General features: G+C 52.5%; 3 protein-coding genes across 6 annotated transcripts in view; 1 reads left to right on the top strand and 2 right to left on the bottom strand.

The window, feature by feature from the left end:
- Nucleotides 1–1,613: 1,613 nt before the first annotated feature.
- On the bottom strand, nucleotides 1,614–7,141 carry RAB33A (RAB33A, member RAS oncogene family). Its single transcript, XM_030574521.1, has 2 exons — nucleotides 6,906–7,141; nucleotides 1,614–2,187 (listed from the first exon to the last, which is right to left on the bottom strand). The coding sequence occupies exons 1-2, from the start codon at nucleotides 7,122–7,124 to the stop codon at nucleotides 1,732–1,734; spliced, it is 675 nt and encodes a 224-aa protein (XP_030430381.1). The 5' UTR covers nucleotides 7,125–7,141; the 3' UTR covers nucleotides 1,614–1,731.
- A 2,996-nt stretch (nucleotides 7,142–10,137) lies between these two features.
- On the bottom strand, nucleotides 10,138–20,333 carry MARS2 (methionyl-tRNA synthetase 2, mitochondrial). Of its 3 annotated transcripts, XR_004001876.1 has the most exons (6): nucleotides 20,080–20,333; nucleotides 19,548–19,882; nucleotides 17,331–18,340; nucleotides 14,305–14,390; nucleotides 14,066–14,179; nucleotides 10,138–10,354 (listed from the first exon to the last, which is right to left on the bottom strand). XR_004001876.1 is itself a non-coding variant. In XM_030574403.1 (4 exons), exons 1-4 carry the CDS (start codon nucleotides 20,303–20,305, stop codon nucleotides 14,387–14,389), a joined length of 1,575 nt encoding a protein of 524 aa, XP_030430263.1. In that variant the 5' UTR covers nucleotides 20,306–20,333; the 3' UTR covers nucleotides 14,299–14,386. The 3 variants fall into 3 exon arrangements, 2 of the variants coding, with proteins under 2 accessions (XP_030430263.1, XP_030430262.1); XM_030574403.1 differs by lacking the exons at nucleotides 10,138–10,354; nucleotides 14,066–14,179 and having other exon boundaries at nucleotides 14,299–14,390; XM_030574402.1 differs by lacking the exons at nucleotides 10,138–10,354; nucleotides 14,066–14,179; nucleotides 14,305–14,390 and having other exon boundaries at nucleotides 15,493–18,340; nucleotides 20,080–20,331.
- AIFM1 (apoptosis inducing factor mitochondria associated 1) overlaps nucleotides 20,325–20,396 on the top strand; it is a 35,337-nt gene continuing 35,265 nt past the window's right edge. Inside the window, exon 1 of one of the 2 annotated variants that reach the window (XM_030574397.1) lies at nucleotides 20,325–20,378. The gene's annotated coding sequence lies outside the window, so the exon portion shown is untranslated. The remainder of the gene's footprint in view (nucleotides 20,379–20,396) is intronic. The other variant, XM_030574400.1, reaches the window with a different exon arrangement.

The following is a 20,396-nucleotide window of genomic DNA, read 5'->3' as shown; positions in this document are numbered from 1 at the left end:
GAGGTTCATTGTTCCTGTAAAGAGAGAGAACCACATCACAGCTTACGATCTTAACTGGGAGTAAATACACCCTTCCTTTTAAACACAGGGCTGAGTTGGTTTATGGTAAGAATGAAATAAATTTAGTAACTAAATATACATAGGATTGAGTTCATATACAAGGAATTAAGATAGAGTTATAAGTAAAACAAAATCTAATTCTGAAAGTCCAAAACAATCTAGCAAGGTACAATCTTTGTCTAAGCAGGTTTCTCACCTTTATTCAATTCCCAGAGACTTCACCGTCTCCCCTTAGTTAAAGGACCCATCTTTCTCAGCTCACAAGAGCTCTGTTTCCATATGTCTGTCTAGTGATGAATGCCAAAGGTGGCTTCTGCCTTTGCTTGTATTTTCCAAAGTTCAGCGATGGTTCAGGAGGCAGGATGACCTCATGCTGTTCTTTCCTTTCTGTGGGCTTCCTATGCCCCTGTATGTAAATAGGGCTTCCACTGTTTGCTTCCACTATGCTTGATTTACATAGAATATAGGGAAATAGTTGTGACATTCCCTCCTGTCTGGGCAAATAGTACAGCCTAATATAAATGAGTATCCATAATTCCTTAGTGTTAATATGTACAGTTCACAATATTAATCACTGGTGTGTCAGCTTTCAGAAAATACTTCACTATACACATTTATAATATAGTAATACTGTATACAATCAGTTGCTTATCATTTGAGGTTCAGCCCTCTTGTCTTCATAGACCAGTAAGCCTTTGTAATGTAGTCTTTGAAAAGTAAAACCCAGACCAAGCATCTCTCCTCTGACGGGCCTAGATGCCAGGCTCTCTTCTCCCCTGCTTGTTATGTGTGAGGTTTGCCTCCACCCCTTGTTAGCTTGATGACTGTTTATGTGATATGTAACTACATTCTCATTATCTTTCGAAGTGTTTTAGAAATAAATATCCAATGGAGAAACCACACTCCTTTGTTTAGGGTAACTCCTCTTTGCCTGGCAAACACATTTGAAGAACTATAATTTCAGTTTATGTCCATAATTTTGCATCAGTTGCTTGCACCTACATTACACAGTATTAACCAGTGAGTTATAAGCTATCCAATGACAATCTGTATCTAAAGGATGTCCTGTAGTAACAATAGTGAGTTGGGGTACACTGGGCTGGGCAGGCCAACTGAAACTGACTGCTAAAGAGCAGAATGCCACTTTCCCTCTGCCCTAGGGCTGTTCTTAATGTCACTATCATTCTAGGGTTGTTTTTTTAAATCACAATGTCATGCAGAACCAGAACAAAGCTGAAGATTTTATCATGACAGGAATCCTAGGCAGAGCAATGCGTGCAAGTCAGCCCATCCTGCACAGAGAGGGCATTCAGCTGTTGCAGAACATCTACAAGGATCCCTCTCACCACAGCATCAAGGAGTCAAGTCTCAGGGCATGACAGCAACATGCCCTTTAAACTTTACATACAGTTAATCTCTTACACGGTGAGATGAACAACCAGCCAGCCTGAGGCTTTGCTGAGAGTTCCAATTCCAGCCAAGACCCCATTTCTACAAGCATATAATTACTCTGAATCCCCTGGTGACAGGCAAAGAAAGACTCAAAGCAGACATCAGTGATGCAAATTTTATTTAGTTAACATTAATTTATAGTGAAACAAGCAGATGTCAATCTTATACAGGCACAAAACCCTCCCCCCACAATATTAACCTAGAATACACAGCCTCTGTTCAGCAGGGGCAGGAATTTTTATTGTTAGCATCTTGTGTGAACTCCAGTTTCTGCACTTTTCCCTGCTGTCTCTCCATATCCCGATAGAGCAGGGACTTCTGGGCCTTCAACCTGCAGGCCAGGCACATGAAAATTGACTCCACATTCTGACTCTCTTTGGGGTCCTTGGCTGATGTTTCAAACAAAAGCATGTTGTGAGCATCAGCAAATTTCAGGGCCACACTGGATGGCACCTGAATTTGTTCTCGTAAGTCACACTTGTTCCCAACAAGCACCTTGGGGACGAAAGGAGGCACAGCATGCACATTGCATTCCTCAATCCACATCTTGAGATTGGTGAAGGAAGCCATCTTAGTGACATCATAGACAAAGATGACGGCATGCACATTGCGGTAATAGTGTTCTACCATGCTCTTCCGGAACCGCTCCTGGCCAGCTGTGTCCCAGACCTGCACCTAGAAAACAAAGCACAGTGTGCCTGAGGCAGCCAAGATGTAGCACACCCCCATGCAGGCCTTGATTTCCAAGAACAGGCAGTTTCTTGTTGGGAGAGGCTGGGGGACGGAGACTTGGGGCATTTCCTCCTAGTCTATATCATTCTCAATATGTACATAACCCTTGTTCAGCTTGATTAGTGAGGCTAGACAACTGCAGAGCTCCACATAGCTAATTCCTCTTTACCTCAACTGACACTGCTGAGTCCAGCACATTTTGAGAGAAGTCCCTCCCTGGGCAGCCCTTTGCCTTATCTGCAAATGGTCCCAGTACTCTGGCCCAGAAGCCTTGGATTCCTTTGTCCTTGTACTGAGCGTGGTTTGCTCCAGGCAAAGTAGTTGGGATTCAATCACTCTTGCTCAGCACCTATCTGGCAGGCTCTGTGAGCTACTTTTTAAGAGTGTGTTTCCTCTTCTAACCATATTTCATTGCCATCTTTACCATAGCAATAATGTGCATAAAACACCTGGCACTTCAGAGGCATCTGTACTTCAGACCAGGCATTACTCCACCTCCACCACCCAGAGCCATCCCTTGGGTAGGGCAAATTGGGGCAACCACTCCAGGCCCCATGCTTTGAGGGGCCCCGTGCTTTGATAAAATCAGGACTGTCCCTTTGTCCCATGTCCCAACTGATGTATGCCATTTGTCCCGATATTCAGGTGAAGCAGGTAGGTGAGCGGAGTAAGAAGGCGAACAGGGAGGCAAAGGGTGGATAAGCAGGAGAGCAGTGGATTGGGGGGCATGCACCTGATGGACGGCGAGGAGGAGGTAGGGGAGGCAGGCGGATGGTGAGGAGAAGAGCGATGGATGGGGGCGCACACTGGGCAGATGGTGAGGAGACAGCAAGGACAAGAGCGACAGGCAGGGTGTGTGTCTGAGGGGGCGGACGCACAGCGAGGAGACTAGCAGGGTGGCTGATTTGTCCCAGGCCCCGCACCCCCTAGGGACAGCCCTGCCGCCAGCATCCTATTCCAGAAGGAGTGAAGAACTCTGCAATGCACCCAGCCAGTTGTACAATGGTGTATCTGGAGGGGGAAGAAATAGTAGAATTCCTTCCCAACCCCTTCAGGTGCACCCTGAAGCCTGGGATTTGATTATTTCTTTTTTAAAGCTGCAATAGCTGCAGACTGATGCTGAAACCATCCGGCTGCCTTGTGAACCCAGTGCCAGTATCCACAGCAGGGGAGTCTTAAGCTGGGCACACACTGGCAGAAAGCAAGCATGTTTGTTCCTCATTTCCCTGCCATTCAGTTCCCCCTTGCACTCGAATCACGGGGACAGCGTGAAAAGTGGGTGCTGCTCTGTGCTCATTGTCCTTCAGACCCTCCTGTCCCACCCTCTCACACACCCTCTTTTCAGGCTACGTAATCCTCACTTTTCCCCTCTGACAGGATGTTAGCCTGGGCCACTAACCCTTCTCCCCTCACTGCTCAAGTGCAAGCAGCTAGGGGAGAGCAGGAGGCAGGACGCTTCCCAGGCCTGGAATAGCAACACTGGCTTCAGGCCAACATGGGGTGTAAGAAGAACACAGGGCTCAGGAACAAAGCTGGCTGAAAACATTTTGACCAAGCTTTTTCCTGTAAAAAATGCAGTTTTATCACCACTGAAATGGTTCCGTGGGCCAGGATGGACCAGTCAACTGAGATGCAGAGCAACCAGGAACAGCCCACAGTCCAGTGGGAAGAGCACTCCCCCGGGGAGATAGGAGGCAGGTTCAAATGTCTGCCCTGCCCAATTAGAAGCAGAGACCTGGGTCTCCCACATCTCAGGCGAGCATTCTGACCACTGGGCTATAGAGCCTGTCTCCTGCTGGAGTGTTTCATTTTGTGTAACTAATTAAATACTTGTTAGGCAAGAGAGAGGGACACAACAGCTCAGTGGTTATGACTCTCGCCTGGTTTCTGAGCCTTTCAGAGTTGGCTGCACTGCTGTTCCCCCTTCAGAAGCCCTCGGACTGCTCAGCCTCCAGCGGTCACTCCTGCTGTAGCATGCCAAGCCTGCCAGTCTTCCCTTGCTCTCTGTTACCTTACCCATCAAGTCAAAGTTTACCAGTCTTAACCATGGAGCTTGGATTACCAGTGTCAACCCCCTGGGCAGGCAGCCAGATCCAGCCCATGCACTCTATGGATGTGGACTTGACATAAGTTAACATTTTGCAGAATCTCAGCTTTCATTTAAAAAGGTAGTTTCTAGCTCACACATTTGCAAAGGAAGTCTGAAAACACCTGAGTGCAGCCTGAAGGTTCAGAAACCAGGAGTCAAAAAAAGACCCAGCATTCAAGATTTTAAAGTCTCATGATCTGGGGGCCTGGCTTGTGATTTTGGAATATCTGGGGTTGTGATAAGTGGAATGGTCATCTCCTCCTATGGAGAAAGTTTGATGCAAGCTGCAAGAAAAGGGGATTGCCACCCACACAGAGCCAGTTGCTCAAGGCCAGTTCCCAGCATAGCCACTAAAGACAGACACAGCAAGGAGCATCCCACTGGGCTGCCAGTCACATGCACAATCTGCAGCAACTAACCCTGTCCTAGGCCTCAAGCCACAGTCACAGCAAGTAGCTGGGTCCACAGCTCTGCTCTGCAAACTGCCCTTTCCTGGGCCTACATCCCAGCTCCACAAAGCCCCACCTTCCTCAGTGGCAGAAGTCCTGGGGTCTGGAGCATCTACCAGCTCCTTCCTACAAGCACTCACTACCACTCCCCCATGCAGCTGCCTTGATCCAAATCTGGGCATACTGGACCTTTCCACAGCATTCTCACCACCACCTCCTCCTTCTCCACAGATCTTGAAACCTCCCAGGGGGCTGGTATATGGCCCCCACTTTCCCAATGCCCTCATACCTCAGCACCTCTAGTACTCTCTGCCTCTCCCCACTTACCACCATGCTCCCTCCCTACCAAACCCTCATACATCTCCTGCCCCTGCCCTCCTGTACTTCTCCCCTCCCCAGCCCCCCTATGTCTTCATAGTTCCCCCTCCTTCAACCGCTCTCATCCACTTGTACCTCCCTGCCCCCATGCCCCTTCCTTCATACTCCCATCCCCTTATACCATCCTCCCCCCGCCCTCCCCAATACTTCACCAATGGCTTCAGACCTCCCAATCCCCTGGATGACCTGGTAGCCCCCCTCCAGTGCCCTCGTATCCCCCCCTACCCCCTCCAGTGCCCTCCTACACCTCTCCCCTCACCTGCTCGCATACCTTCCTGCCCTCCCCTCCTCACCAGTGCCCTTGTATCTCCCTGCAACCCTCCTTGCCCTCCAGTGTCCTCGTACTTCCTCCCCTGCCCACCAGTGCCCTTGTACCTCTCTGCGCCCCTCCTGCCCTCATATCCCCCCTCCAGTGCCCTCATACCTCCCTCTTGCCCTCCAGTGCCCTCGTACTTCCTCCCGCCCCCCAGTGCACTCGTAGCTCCCCATCCCCCTCCTGCTCTCCAGTGCCCTCCTACCAACTTCCACTCCGCTGCCCACCAGTGCTCTTGTACCTCCCTGCCCCGTCCTCTCCTCCAGTGTCCTCGTACCCCCTCCCCTGCCCACCAGTGCCCTCATACCTCCCCACACCCCTCCTGCCCTCATATCCCCCCTCCAGTGCCCTTGTACCCCCCTCTTGCCCATCCAGTCCACTTGTACCTCCCCCAGTGCACTCATACCTCCCCATCCCCCTCTTGCCCTCCAGTGCTCTCCTACGAACTTCCACTCCCCTGCCCACCAGTGCCCTCATACCTCCCCGAGCTCCTCCTGCCCTCATATCCCTCCTCCAGTGCCCTCATACCTCCCCCAGTGCACTTGTACCTCCCCAACCCCTTCTGCCATCCAGTGCCCTCGTATCCCCTCCCCTGCCCACCAGTGCCCTCGTACCTCCCCGTGCCCCTCCTGCCCTCCAGTGCCCTTGTAGCCCCTGCCCCTATAACTTGCTACTCCACTCACTGCTCTCCCACATGCCCTTGCCACCCCAATGCCTTTGTACCTACCCCACCTATTCTCCAGCATCCCCCTCTCTCTGCCCCATGCCTTCCTATGTCACCAACCTCCTGCTTGTTTTCCACCTCTCCCCCACACCCTTACCAATCTCCTCACTCCCCATCCTCTCCTCCCTCACTGCCCCGGTCCCCTATTCCCACCTGCTCCTCATCTCTCACCACCCTAACCCCCAGTTCTCGCCTCCTTCACTGCCCCTGCTTCTCCATTCCCCCACTTCCCATTTGCCACCACTCCTGCTCTCCCATTCCCCACTCTCCATCCCTCACTGCCCCATCCCCTCCTCCTCCTCCTCCTCCATTCCCCCCACTGCCCTCTGCTCCCCCCGTCTGACTCCATCTTCTACCACCATGCCCCCAATTCCATCCTCCCTCACTGCCCCCTGCTTCCCCATTTCCCCACTCCCCATATACGACCACGCCCTGATCCCCCATTCCCCAACTCTCATCAGCCGCCACGCCCCCGTTCCCTCATTCCCATCCCCCACTACCCCCGCTCCTCCTCTCACCACCCCCACCCGCCAATTCCCTTCTTCCACACTGCCCCTGCTCCCCACTCCCCGCCTCCCCCACTGCTCTGTTCCCCCAATTCCATCCTCCTTTAGTGCTCCTGCTGCTCCCCACATGCCCCCTGCTTCCCCATCACCCTCCCGTTCCACTCCTCATCCCCCACCCATTCCTCCCCGCCTCTCCCCCCACCTTGATTTTCTCTCCCTCGATCTCCACCGTCTTCTCCCTGAAGTCCACGCCGATGGTGGCCTCGGTGCTCGCGGGGAAGGCGCCGCCGCAGAAGCGGAAGGTCAAGCAGGTTTTGCCCACGTTGGAGTCGCCGATGACGATGATTTTGAAGATGCGGACCCGCAGATACTGCTCCAGCGAGGCGTCCAGCTCGGCCGCGGCCGGCCCGGAGGGCTGCATGCCGGGCGCTGCGCGGAGCCGGGCTGCTGCCCGCACACAAAGGCAGGAGGCTGCTGCCGAGCGCGGCGGATCAGGTGGCTGATGCATATTCAGCGCGGCAGAGACCCTCCCCCTGGCTGGCCGGCGGGTGGGGCCGGCCTCGGGGCGCGCCGACCCACGCGCTCCCGCAACGCCTGCCTGCGGGCCAGCACCCGGGCAGCAGGGGCACCGGGCCTTGGAGGCTCGCCCTCGGAACAAGGGGCGTCCCCGGGTGCGGACTGCACGCCCCCGCCTGCGCCTTCACGAGCCCGGGCCAGGGCCTCTGCCTGCGGGAGCCCAGTCCAGCAAAGTGCCCCCGCGGGCCGGGACTTGTGCACACACATTGAAGTCAAAGACCCAGGTGAGAGAAAAGCTCTTTTGCTGATCGGCTAGAAGAGCTCGTTCCCAGGGCTCTGCTCTGGCTCTCCCAGCTCATCAGCAAAGTTCAGGCAGGCCTGATTATATTGCAGGGAAACAAGCAGGCCAAATTGGGCACACAGAGAACCTTCCCTTCCAGATCTCGCCAAAGCCACATGGGAAGCAGGAAAGGAAAGCATTCAAGGGCCGGTGCAAGGATATTTTGCGCCCTAGGTGAAACTTCCACCTTTCCCCGCCCCACCAACCTCTGAAAAGTAGTAAACTTAGCATTATAAACAGCCTGTCAGAAATGGGTAACAGCTGTTGTAATGTTTCTTTTTTACCTTTAAGGCATTTCAGTTGTTTGCCACTGCCTCTGATAGTGTTCCATTCAAAGTCTTAAAAGCTAAACAACTGAGCCTTGCATTGCATCACCAGCTAGGTTAGGCAAGGTGACAAATCCCCCTTGCTCCAAAGGGCCATTATCCCCTGGTAACTAATTTCTACTCCAAGTCTATAAAGCAGACTTATAAGGTAAATGCGCAGATCTCACAAAGATTCTCACTGCCCTGCCACACGGCACAAAGGACGGCTGTAGGTGGGAAACAGCAGCAGCAGTGCGGCCTCTCCTGCCCCATGGCAGGGTATGTTCCCCATCTGCCCCTGCGGCCGCGGAGACTGCCGCTGCCCTGGGCTCGGGCCGCCCAGCTCCCCGAGTGGTGCCCGATTCCTGCTGCTCTTAGCTGGCAGGTGCAGTGCCCCAGCCAAGGCCAGCCCCTTGTGTCGCCTCCGTGGCGACGCCCCCCCATCCGTGTCCTCCCGGGCGGCCATGGTGGCAGCAGCTGGGGAGCCTGAGAGAAGTAGTGGCCCCCGGACAAGCGGGGGAGACTCCGAGGTGAAGAGGCTGTTGGCACGGGATGAGCACTGGAGACTGACAGATACCTGCCCCTAAGCAATACTGGAAAAAAAAAATTGGGGCACCGCTTTTTGCCACCCCCAAATCTTGGCGCCCAAGGCCGTCGCCGAGTGTGCCTAGTGGTTACACAGGTCCTGTTCCCCTCCACCTCCTCTGCAGGCTGCTATGGGAATAGTCAGGCTGGAGCAAGGTGAACAGAGCCACATTTGCACAGCCTTATTGACCACAGCAGCATGGCATTTAGCCAGCAGTGGACTGGCACCATCAGCACGTACCAGCTGGCAGCCCTCTCACCCCTACCTGCTCTTCTAGGCCCAGTCTCTCCAGCTCAGGTGAAGCAGAAGCAGGGTAGGCAAGATAAGAGGTCGGTGGAAGGCTGACCTGGATCATGAAGCTTAGGGGGCTCCAAATCCCTAGGTTAAATGCAGGACAGAGAGTGAAGTGACATTTACAGCAGACCAAAGTACGGACATGACTGTGTGCATCCAATACAGGAATTCATTCTGGGCACTGCCAACACCTGTGACAGACACATGCTGGGTCTCTGCTAGAGGAACCATCAGCACATGCCTGGGATAGGTGTCATGGAGCCACAGGGTCTAGTCCAGATGTGGGCAAACTACGGCCTGTGGGACCGTCCTGCCCTGCCCCTATTCTCCTGGCTGAGGAGCCTAGTCCCCGGCCCCTCCCCCAATGTCCCTCCTCCCCTGCAGCCAGGTGCGCCACAGTCTGGCCCACCGCTCCTGCTGGGCAGCGTGGGGAGCGCAGCTGGCTATGGCTGGGTTTCATGGCTGCGAGCTCCTGCTGCTGGTAAAGCGGTGGGGAGCAGGGCCCAATTCGAACAGTTTTGATGGGGCCCCAGCAGGGATGACTATAACCAAAAAAAAAAAAAAATGTAAAAAAGCACATGGGGCTTGTACTCACCGGGCGGTGCTCCGAGTCTTCGGCAGCACTTCAGGCGGCGGCTTCGGTGGCACTGAAGGACCCGCCGCCGAAGACCCAGAGCAAGCGAAGGACCCACTGCCGAAGTGCCACCGGAGACCCGGAGCGCTGCCAGTTGAGAAAAAATTAAAAAGGTGCCTCTAGACAGGAAAGAGATTCTCAGTGGGCGCAGAGCCCTCTTAGGCGCAGGGCCCGATTCGCTGGAATTGGTGGAATTGGCCTAAAGCTGGCCCTGGTGGGGAGTGAGGGGTTGGGTAAGGGAGCAGGGAGTCCTGGAGGGCAGTCAGGGAGGAGGGGGCAGTTGGATGGGCGGAGGTTCTGGGGGCAGGGGCAGGGGATGGGGAACAGTGAGTGTTGGGAGGGGGAGTCCCGGGGGGCCTGCCAGGGGGCGGGGATGTGGATAGGGATTAGGAGGTCAGTCAGGGAGCAGCGGGGGTGGATAAGGGGGTGGGATCCCAGGGGGAGGTTAGGGGCAGGGGGGTCCCGGGAGGGGCTGGTCAGGGGATGAGGAGCAGAGGGTGGTTGGATAGGAGGTGGGAGTCCCAGGGGGGCTTTCAGGGGACGGGGGTGTGGATAGGGGTCAGGGCAGGGATTCTGAGGGGGGCAGTCAAGAGGCGGGAAGTGGGAGGAGGCAGATAGGCGGTGGGGGCCAGGCTGTTTAAGGAGACACAGCCTTCCCTACCCGGCCCTCCATACAGCTGCACAACCCGATGTGGCCCTCGGGCCAAAAGTTTGCCCTCCCCTGGTCTAGTCTGTGCCCCAGCCTATGTAACCAGTCCTTTAAAAGTGACCCCTTCAATTTGCTGGGCCTCAAGGACCCACACATTTCCACAGGGGCAGGCCTACGGCCTCCAAGACTTAGAAAGTAGGCCTTCAGGCACCAGCAATCCCTGTCTTTCTCCATGACTCCAGCCAGCCACACTCTTCCAGAAGGCTTGTACTGTGCCACTTCAGGGTTCAATGCTCTCCGTGAGTATTCGGAACCACACCAGGCAGCCTTTTCAAACAAAGGCAATGAGTTATTAGTCACCTGGCTACAGAATCTGACAATCCTGCGGTTAGCAGAGAGAGGAAAAGGTTAAGATAGAGTTCAGCCTGGCCACAGTCAGGCCAGGGCTCCCTTGAGCCATGCTGCTGTTGAAGCTCTCTGTCACTCTCCCTTTCTCCTAAGTCCTAGGTGAGAGCTCCCACCTCTCTCCCCAAGGCTAACTCTTATACCAGCCACCCAATACCCTTCAGTTCATCGTCCAGCTCCTGCAGAGCCATACAGAGATCACCTGCCAGAGTCCCATGGATAAGTATCAACTGCTCAGTCCCTTTTTGTGGACCCTTCATTGATACGGGTAAATTTCAGCCAGTCCTTTAATGACCCATTAATTCCATCCCAGACAGTTACATGACACAACATCTCATGTATCCTGTTCTGCCCCAGAAGCAGCTTTTTGCGCCTTTTGCACCTACTAGGTAGCAATGCAAGTACATGGGGAAACTGAGTCACATAGGAATAAACAGTATTACAGAAAATTCCCACTTTATCACATAGGGCATCTGAGAGCTTGTATCCACTACCACATATGTTGGTGTAACTTATGTCGCTCCCAGAGGTGGCTTATACACACCCGAGTGACATAAGTTATACCGACCTAAGCGCCGGTGTGGACATTGCTGTCCATGGGAGAGCTTCTCCCGCTGACATAGCTACCATCTCTCACTGAGGTAGAGTTACAGGCTGATGGGAGAGTTCTATCCCATCAGCGTAGAGTCTTCACCAGACGCAATACAGTGGCACAGTACTTCACGTGTAGACTAGCCCCGAGTCTGTTCCTGCCTCTCTGGCAGGTTGTTCCCCTGGACAATGCTGTCTCTGCTCTCTCTCCTTTCCCACTGTAGGATCAAATTTCCATCATTGTTCTTGGATCCGTTTGGATAGTTTGGGGGAACCTTTCCCCCACTCCTTGGTATGTGAGGAAGAGTCCCTCCACTTCTGCCCAGCTCCTCTGGGTTTGTACCCTGGGTAGGGTCACTGTTCTGCCTTCAGCCGGATGCTCAGTCTAGCATGATTGATACCTGGAGAGGCATCTCACATTGGATATCTTGGCCCCAGCTCTCTTTGTATTGGAACATTTCATGTCACCTGTGCCCCCTCCCTTGGCAGGACTGCTGCTTTTGCCCCAGCTGCACAGCCTCTTGGCTGCTCTCCCCCTCACTCTGTTTCTCACAATTAATTTATTCTTTCTTCCCTGTCTTCCTTCCTTGGCCCTGCCTACGCTGGGGATCTACTTCACTTACAGCCAGTGCCGGCGTAGCTTCACCAGTGCAAACTGCCATTGCAGACACGATGAAGCTGATTCCTAGGGGGCCTTACTGCCTGCACCACTGAGACAATGCTGAGCACAGATAAGACCTTTGATTTCAACCTCCATTGCCCTCTCTTTTATCCTGGGGTCTTCCTTATTGCCCGAGTCTCTGCAGTGCTCCTTCACCCCTCAATCTGCTGCTTCTTTCTCTTTGCCTGCCTTTCCGCCCACAGTGTTTCTGGGGGACACAGCAGCTGCTCTCTATTAGCACTGGTGAAGCTGAGTGGTGACCTAGCATGACTTCCTGGAGCAGTGCACGCAGGCTGCACTGCAAACTGTGCTAGACAGATAGTGCTGCAGCCCTTCCCCCTCAACCCTGTGGCTTTGTGAATGGCTCTAACACCCTTCACTGTAGTCAAGGAAACCATGCTAGGACCCGGTTAGTAGTCATGGCTGTAGCTAGGAAGAGGATTCTCCTGGCCAGGATTGTAAATGCATACAAGAGCAGGCTGTCGAAAGGCACTCAACTGCTGAAGGGATGTGCACCCCAGAAAATGCTGGTGAAAAAGACAGCGCAGCTAAGAAGGGGATGGGCGAAAATGCTTTAAGGCATTCTTTGTTCGCAGCTACAGTGATGAATTTAGAAGAGTTTCCAGTCCCTTCCTTGGAGAATATCTGAGTACTCTGGTGACTGGTGCATTAGAAACACCCCCAGAGGATTCTAACCACTCCAGGGGAGTTTGATGCAGACTTGACTGCAGGCTGCACTGGGAGAGCTGAGAGTACATCTCCAGTCCAATAAGAGACCCACGGCATGGCCTCAGCTGGCCCAGGTCAGCTGACCAAGCTTGTGGGGCTCAGGTTGCAGGGCTAAAAACTGCAGTGTAGATGTTTGGGCTCTGGATAGAGCCCAGGCTCTGAAACCCAGGGTGTGCGTGTGTGTGTGGGGGGGTCTCACGGCCTGGGCTCCAGCCCGAGCCCAATCATCTACACACCAATTTTTAGCCCCGCTGCCCGAGCCCCGCAAGCCCAAGTCAATAGACCCAAGCACTGAGATTCAGTGCTGTGGATTTTTATTGCAGTATAGACATAACCTGAGAGCCAAAGGAGTCACAAACCATCAGGAACAAGAAGGGTCTAGTTATATAACGAGCCCAGATGCAGCTTGAACAGGGCAGCAGCTGGAGCACTTCCATATACTTCTGGGACGGCTTGTAGTGTTTAGTCATGCTGTGAGGTAGATGCATCATTGGACAAGACCCCATCTGCACTTTTGGGCTGCACATGCAGAGGTCTCAACTCACACTACAACTCTGATGAGTCAACAGAATGCTATATTGGCTTCAAGAAGTAGGGGGAATCTAACAATTCTGGAAAGATGGTGACAGACTAAGGAAATTGAGAGAAGAGCAACATGAAGGATCTTGAGGGAGCAATTTGTGATGAGATATTCGAAGAGCTAGATCTGTAGAGCTAGGGAGCAGTTCCCTAAAGGTATCAGATATAAGCCAGACAGATTCTGCCAACTCTCACAATTTGATCATAAGTCTCACGATATTTGGTGTTTTTCTTAAATCCCCAAATCCTGGAGTCAGGCAATTACGGAATAATCTGTTCTCACTTTTACAGTTCTTGTTTTGAAGAAAGTTTTTAAACAAGATCCCACAGGCTCAGACACCAAAAGGCAAAGAAACAGAACGCCACCTTTGGGATTGTTCCCTGGGTAAGCACAAACCTTATGAGTTGCAAACCAACCTCACAATTGCTGAGCACAGGGACAGGCAATACTAGGACTGCTTAGTGTAGGGCAAGGGGGTAGAAGTAAGAGGGAAGGGGGGGGCGGGGATGATGAGAGGGAAAATACAAGCTGAAATCAGAAGACCTTCCTACTGGTTGATTGCAGAGACGGAAGCCCTAGCATGGAAACGTGTTCCTGCCAGGTCACTGTCAGGAGTCATTTCAATTGGTGAATATTCTACAGGACATGGCCCTACTCTGACCTGGGGAACTGGCTGGGCCCAGCACTTAATTTACACCAGGGCTTAGCCCTGGCACTTCTAGGCTTGTGAGTTCATAGCCCTGGCACCCCTGGGCTTGCCACATCAGCTATAAAAGTAAAAAAAAATCGCTTGACCCCAGTACCTCTTTCATTACAAATTAAGCACTGGCTGGGCTCCTCTGGATTTCTCCCCACCATGTTTTTCTGTGATTCTCTGATCTCCCATGCAGTACTTCCAACCCCCAGCCCTCAAGAACCATGAATCAGACCTCACACAACCATAAGTTTGGCTTAACAATCATGAGATTTTAAAAACTAATAAAGCTGTGGTCCTGTTGTTTTGCCTCTGTGTTTCAGCCATTAAAGGTCACATTTTTAAACTTCTCTGCATTGAGGAGGGCTAGAGACTTACTTTTTGTTTTAAGATGAAAGCTGAGATTCAGCAAATCCAGCCACATGCCCAGCCAGGTCCCCAACACTTCTACCATAATAGGTGAGGAGGTCGTCCCTTCTGGCATCTTCCCACCTCAACAAGAAGCAGAACAGTGTTCTTTCAGGGGGATCCCATTAGCCAGTGATGGTCCTAGACCAGGTCTGGATTTAGGAGATACACAGGAATCTCCAATCATTATCAAGGGTTGACTGGCTTACCCCTGCCCTGAAAGTGGAGAACAGAGTCTGCCTATACCTCAGCAGTGCACGGGACTCAGCACAGGACAGCTGCACTCACCCTTCACCTGTGGAAAAAGCCACAAGTGAAATGAGTCTGGAAGGTCTCATTCAAATTCCAATTTGTGCACCTTCTTAAACCACTGCATTGTACAAGAGGCAAGCCCAGGAGCAAACTAGGGGTGGAAATCTGCCCCTCATGACTGGGGTACATTAGCAGAGCTGCCTGGGGTCCCAGCCCTGAAACAGCAGGGGGCATGTGGGTCAGGACTGAGAGGCACAGGCAGTGGGGGAAATGAGGTAGTCATATGCACATATTGATACCCCACCTGCATGGCAGCCTGCTCCCTGCCACAGGGTCCTCTTCCCTTAGACACACTTTGCAAACTGAACTGCAACCCTATCAGCAGGGCCCCTTCCTACCCTTATAGAACATCCTGAACAGCAGAACTTTGCTCTTTGCTAGCTTATCCACACATGGAGTCTCATGTTCACTGCCCTGTGTGGGAGGGTCCTGGAAGGACCTCTGGGAGACGTGCTTGCCAATACAAGGCTGAACCCTGAGTAATAGCTCTCCCCATAGCACAGGGGGAAGAAATGCTGGGACAGTCAAAGAAGGAAAAAATGGCTCATGCTTAATATTGGTATGTAAATAGCCCAAGTTAGGCACTGCACTCACCCCTTCCTGGAATGAGAAGAGGTCTGGTTTTGCTGAGGAAGCTTTCTGCCAGGCTGGGTTAAGGGACAGCAGCACAGTGGTTTGTATGAGACAAGGCCTTTAAATGAAAGCTGGAGATGGGAAAGGCAGCAGAGGTGGAGGGCCCAGAGAGCACCCTCCCAGCCAGGATCTCTTCTTGCACTCGGGGGAAGGGGAGGGTTGTTTCTGGGGGATTTTGCTGTGTTACAAGGCAATCTTCTCAAGAGAAAGTGTATTCTTGCCAGGCCAATGGCCCATGGGGAGTAGCTACCACCCATTGTGGCTCTAGAGGGTAGAGTGGGACTCCCCCTGCCCTGCTCAGTAGAGTATCAGCAGGCCCCTTCCTCTTTGGGTGGAAGGATGGAGCAGCCATGTCTCTATCAGCCCCTGGCTCAGAGTGTGGCCACCAACTCTTGCTGGTGGCCGCACTGATGCTTTTTCCTAAAATAATTAACTTTAAGGAAACAAATAAATACACACACCCAAAGCATTGTAATTTATTGATGTAGGATTTGTTTGTTTTTTGCAGACAGGATAAAAGTAATGATGTGAAAAATGATATTTGTATGTTCATTAATATCACTCTTCACAGCACATTTAGTAGCTAGCTGGGAGGCTGCTATAAGTGATAGCAACAAACATACAAGTATCATCACAGCCTCCCAACTAGCCAGTAAGTCTGCTGTGAGAAATAATACTTGCATGTTTGTTAATATCACTTTTCTCAGCGAACCCCAAATTAAGCCCTGGAAGGGGGGATGGATGCCGGGCTGGGGGAGGCAGTGGGGGTCTGGGGCGATGGGGGTGGTGGTGCAGCACATCCATGAGCAACAGGGGAAGAGGCCAATTACAACTGCAGCCTAGCCAAGGCTACAGAGCATGACAACACTGGAAACTAGGCTTCATCCAGTCCTCCTAGCAGCCCCATGTCCAGACTGAACAGCAGCAGTGACAGACTAACATCCTGCCTGCACATGGCCTCTGTCCCAGAGTACAATTTCATTAGCTGTACGATGGTGGTACCTTCCTGCATCCCTCCCACAGCATAACATCCCACAGCTCTGCAGGGCAATTGGTCAGACTCAGCAGGAAATCTACACTGCATGCGCTCCAACCCATCTGCCCTCCTCTCCATCTGTAACGAGCCAGCTGCAACCCCCAATACCCCGGAGAGAATGAAGCTACTAAACATAACATGTAGGGGCCATTGTATCCCGAGGACAAAAGAAACTAACATTCTATAGCCATCAACAGAGCGCTCTTGCAGCTATCACTGCTGCCATTGATGCCAGCAGGCAAAGGCACCAGCCTCGGCACTGAGCCCAGTACAGGGGCCTCAGCATCCAAAGCCCTGTGCAGAACAGCTGGCTACACGGTTTGGCAGCAACACCAGTTCCCCTCACTGCCTCATCATCAGCCCCTGCCCTTCTCATTTCAACTCTCTCTCACGTCACTGCCCCACTAAGTTAGCTAGCAGGTCTGAGTGCCCTCAAGGGCTCTGGGTCCTCTCTGCATAGAGGTGCTAGCTGGGAGGGGTCTTACCCCAGAACAGGAGAGGCCATTCAGGGGATCAGGCTGCTGTGCTCTTGCCCAGATATCATTAGTAGAATGACCTCCCTACTCCTCACATTAATGAGAGAGGCAGATAGGACGGAAAAGGAAACTAACTGGGTAATAAGTGGGGGTGGGGATAACTTTTCAGAACCCAAATATTATTTAGAAAGATCTACCCTTTTAAAAAGGAGTCAGGCATTATCCGAATCCCTTCTCATGTCCCACCCACTCAGCAGAGCAAACAGCAGTAACATTCCAGCTCTGTGTTGCAATTCCAGTTCACCCTCCCCCGCTTACTGAATCAAAGAGCAGCTGACGATGTTTACCAGCAACACCATCATAGAATGCTCCACTGAAAACCCCACAAAAGACAACAGGCCTGGCTCACACTCCTGGGGTTCTATCTCAATGAGGTATTTGGGCCTCCTGCTCTAGCAAGGGCATCCTAGCCAGGAGGAGGCTGCACGAGACCCACCCAGCTGATGTCTGATCCAAGGAGCTGCTAACAATTTTTAAAACCATACTTAAACAGAGACAGATGTTCTGGGTGTCCCTGGAGGTTTTATTCACAGCAGTTATTTGTCAAGGTCTAAGGCCTTTGATTTCCATCTGATGCCTTCTTGGTGTTTCCAGCCTAGGAAATAAGGCCCCCATGTCAGGGCCAAGTTTTCTTCCTTCAAAGGGACACGGCTTTCCATGGTAGCGAGGCAGAAAGGTCAAGCCTGTGAAAGCCCTTTCCTCAGGCTTAATACTCAACCTGGAAAGTAACTTCTCCGCAGTGGCTGGAATCACTGGCTGCAGCAGAATCCCATAAATCCTCAGACATTCCAGAGTCACATGAAGGACTGTGTCAAGCCAGCACTTCTCTGCAGGGTTGTCTCGGCACAGTTTCCAGGGCGCATGTCTCTGGAAGAAGCCATTGGTCTGCCTCACACATGTAACAACGGATTCTAAAGCCTTGTATATTTGGAAGTGTTCAAAATAATCAGTCACCTGGAGAGGCAAGCGATCAACTGATGCTATGAGTTCGTAGTCCTCAGCCAAAGCCCTACCTGAGGCTTCCACATCCATGTGGTCAGAGCCCTTTCGAAAGCATGACTCTGAGAAATGTGGGTAAATCCCACTGGGGTTGATGCTAGGGGCTGTACAGCGGTTGAGAAGCCCCCCAAGCGCATCTGCCAGCTCAGAATTCACCAGCTTAATAACTTTCTCCTCATAATAGTCACAGTCTCGCTCAGGGACACCTTGCCTTAGCAGGAAGTACCTAAAGCCATCCACCGTGTACTGCTTGAAACATGCCACTGGATCCACCACATTTCCCAGGCTTTTTGACATCTTTTGCCCACGGACTGTCCAGTGGGAGTGCACATAGATCTGCTCTGGGGGATCAAGCCCCACAGCCATGAGTAATGCTGGCCAGTAGATGGCATGGAATTTGAGGATGTCCTTGCCAACAACATGATGAGCAGCTGGCCACCAGGTATGATGTGCATCAGGGTAACCTGCTACAGTCAGATAGTTCACCAAGGCATCTACCCACACATAAATGGTTTGTGTTGAATCACCAGGGACAGGGATACCCCACTGTAATCGGTTTCTCTCACGGGAGACAGATAGGTCTGGCAAGTCCTCTTCCAGCCATCGGAGCACCACCTGGTAGAAGGGCTCAGGGGAGATGACATGCCGATTCCCCTGGAGCCACTTCCGTAACGGCTCTTGAAATTCAGACAGCTTGAACATGTAATTCTCCTCTTTGGTCCAGTGCACCTGAGAGGGAGAGAAAAATGAATTACAAACAACACCTTTCACTAAGTTCTACAAGAGACACCCATAGCTTTGTTAACATGGGAGTTATGGTTGTAGACATCCAACAGTGCTTGGTGCCCTTTGGGCCCTCTCACTGCACAAGAGTTTCATTCTCAAAATTCAAAACCTTGGAAAACCAGGAAATGCAGAGCCATGATCCCCATACATCTCTACTACAAGGACTGCACCTCTCCCTCTGCTGTCTGCTTCTTATTTATGTCACCTGTAAGTGAGAACAGATGTTCACCTGGCACTGTTGTAGCTGCCATTGGCAAGGTATTTATGTGCCAGATATGTTAAACATTCGTGTGCCCCTTCATGCTTCGATTTGAAGGCTCTATAATTCTACATTTGTAAGATGCATTTTCATAATAAAGAGATTGCACTACAATACTTGTATGAGGTGAACTGAAAAAAACTATTTCTTTTGTTTATATAATGTAAATATCAGTAATAAAAATAATATAAAGTGAACACTGTACACTTTGTGTTCTGTGTTGTGCTTGAAAGAAATATATTTGAAAATGTAGAAAAAATTCAAAAATATTTATAACAGTAATAAAATACCAATGTAAATTTAACAGTGTGATCAAAACTGAAATTAAACGTAACTTTTTTTTAATCTAGCGATTAATTGCATTTTTTTCAAATTGTTTGACAACGCTAATTTTTACATATCTGAGGCTTTTCTTGGTGCTGAATGCTAGCTCTCAACACCTACAATGAAGTGATGTGATTTATGTGGCTATTGCCCTCTGTTTTGACCTCATTTGTGCTAGAGATTGGTGTAAGAAGGTTGAGGTTTTAAAACCATCTCCTTTTAGAGTATTCTACATCTCCAAAACCCTTTGACTAAATGAGTGCGAATTTAGACAGGTAACTCTGCTCCAGCCCATGAACAGACACACCACATTTCAAGCTGATCTAACCATCCAAGAAAATTCTAGAGAGATTTGAAACTTCAGCTTCTCTCTTGCTACATTAACTATTGAACTGCTATTGTTTCTCTTAAGTAGGAGGTCTGCTGAGCATCCGTGAGGGGAGCACAGGGCCTGAGCCCCGGTAGGAAGGAAGAAGAGAAAGCACCTGCACACTTGCTCTAGCCAGCGAGGCAGGGAAGCAGGGAGGAGGAGGGCAGGGAGGAAGGCAGCGCAGCTCAGCGTTGTACCTGATGGCCACTGTCCAGCGAGACCTTGCAGGGGCGGCCTTGGGCGTCGGGTCGCTCGGTGATCTGGGCCTGGGTTAGGAAGCACTCGTCCGGGGTGCAGTACCAGCCTTCGTAAAAGTCCTTGTAGAGTAGCCCGCGGCCCTGCAGCGCCGCCCAGAAGCACTGCACCGCCCGACGGTGGCGCGGCTCCGTGGTGCGGATGAAGTCGGTGAAGGAGACGGCAGCCCGGGAGAAGAGGTCGCGGAACAGGCCGGACACGTGCGCGCAGAGCTCAGAGGGAGCCGTCCCGGCCGCCGCCGCCGCCTGCTGGATCTTCAGCCCGTGCTCGTCCGTCCCTGGAACAGTCAAGCGGGGCAGCTGGGTGCTGGGCCAGGGGGGCTGCAGGGCGGGGGCACCCGCCTCCCGTGGGCTCTGCCCAGCGAGCAGGGCACCGCCTGCCGGGCGGGGATGGAGAGCTGCCAAGCCCCGCACCCGCGGCCGCCGCAGGGGTCCGCTCCCGGTCCGGCGCCGCCCCCTCCCCTCTCCCGCTCACCGGTGGCGAGGCGGCCCGGGCCCGGCCCCAGCAGGCCCCGATGTCGGTGCAGCGCGTCGGCCAGCAGCGCCGAGTAGAGGTGTCCGATGTGCGGCGGCCCGTTCACATAGAAGATCGGGGTGGAGAGAAGCCAGCGGCGGCCGAGCCCGGAGCTTCCCCGCCGAGGAGGCGCCGGGAGCGGCTGCCGCGGCGGCCGGAGAAGACAGCGCGCCGGTAACGACAGCATGGTCAGAGCGGCGGCCACACCATAGAGACTGGGGGAAAGAGCGGCACTTCGCGGCTCGGCCCGCTCGCGAGAGGTGAGTGACGCGACGCGA

Source organism: Gopherus evgoodei, chromosome 9 (assembly GCF_007399415.2).
Source record: "Gopherus evgoodei ecotype Sinaloan lineage chromosome 9, rGopEvg1_v1.p, whole genome shotgun sequence".
NCBI lineage: Eukaryota > Metazoa > Chordata > Testudines > Testudinidae > Gopherus > Gopherus evgoodei.
The sequence above is the reverse complement of the archived record's forward strand: the minus strand, read 5'-3'. Positions and strand labels throughout refer to the sequence as shown.

Coding starts and splice junctions, on each gene's coding strand:
- RAB33A (XM_030574521.1), bottom strand. CDS start 7,124: ATGCAGCCCTCCGGGCCGGCCGCGGCCGAGCTGGACGCCTCGCTGGAG. Junction 2,188..6,905: donor TCGAGGGAGAGAAAATCAAG/GTGGGGGGAGAG, acceptor TTTGTTTTCTAG/GTGCAGGTCTGGGACACAGC.
- MARS2 (XM_030574402.1), bottom strand. CDS start 20,305: ATGCTGTCGTTACCGGCGCGCTGTCTTCTCCGGCCGCCGCGGCAGCCG. Junction 19,883..20,079: donor CCCGGGCCGCCTCGCCACCG/GTGAGCGGGAGA, acceptor TGACTGTTCCAG/GGACGGACGAGCACGGGCTG. Junction 18,341..19,547: donor CGCTGGACAGTGGCCATCAG/GTACAACGCTGA, acceptor TCTCCCTCTCAG/GTGCACTGGACCAAAGAGGA.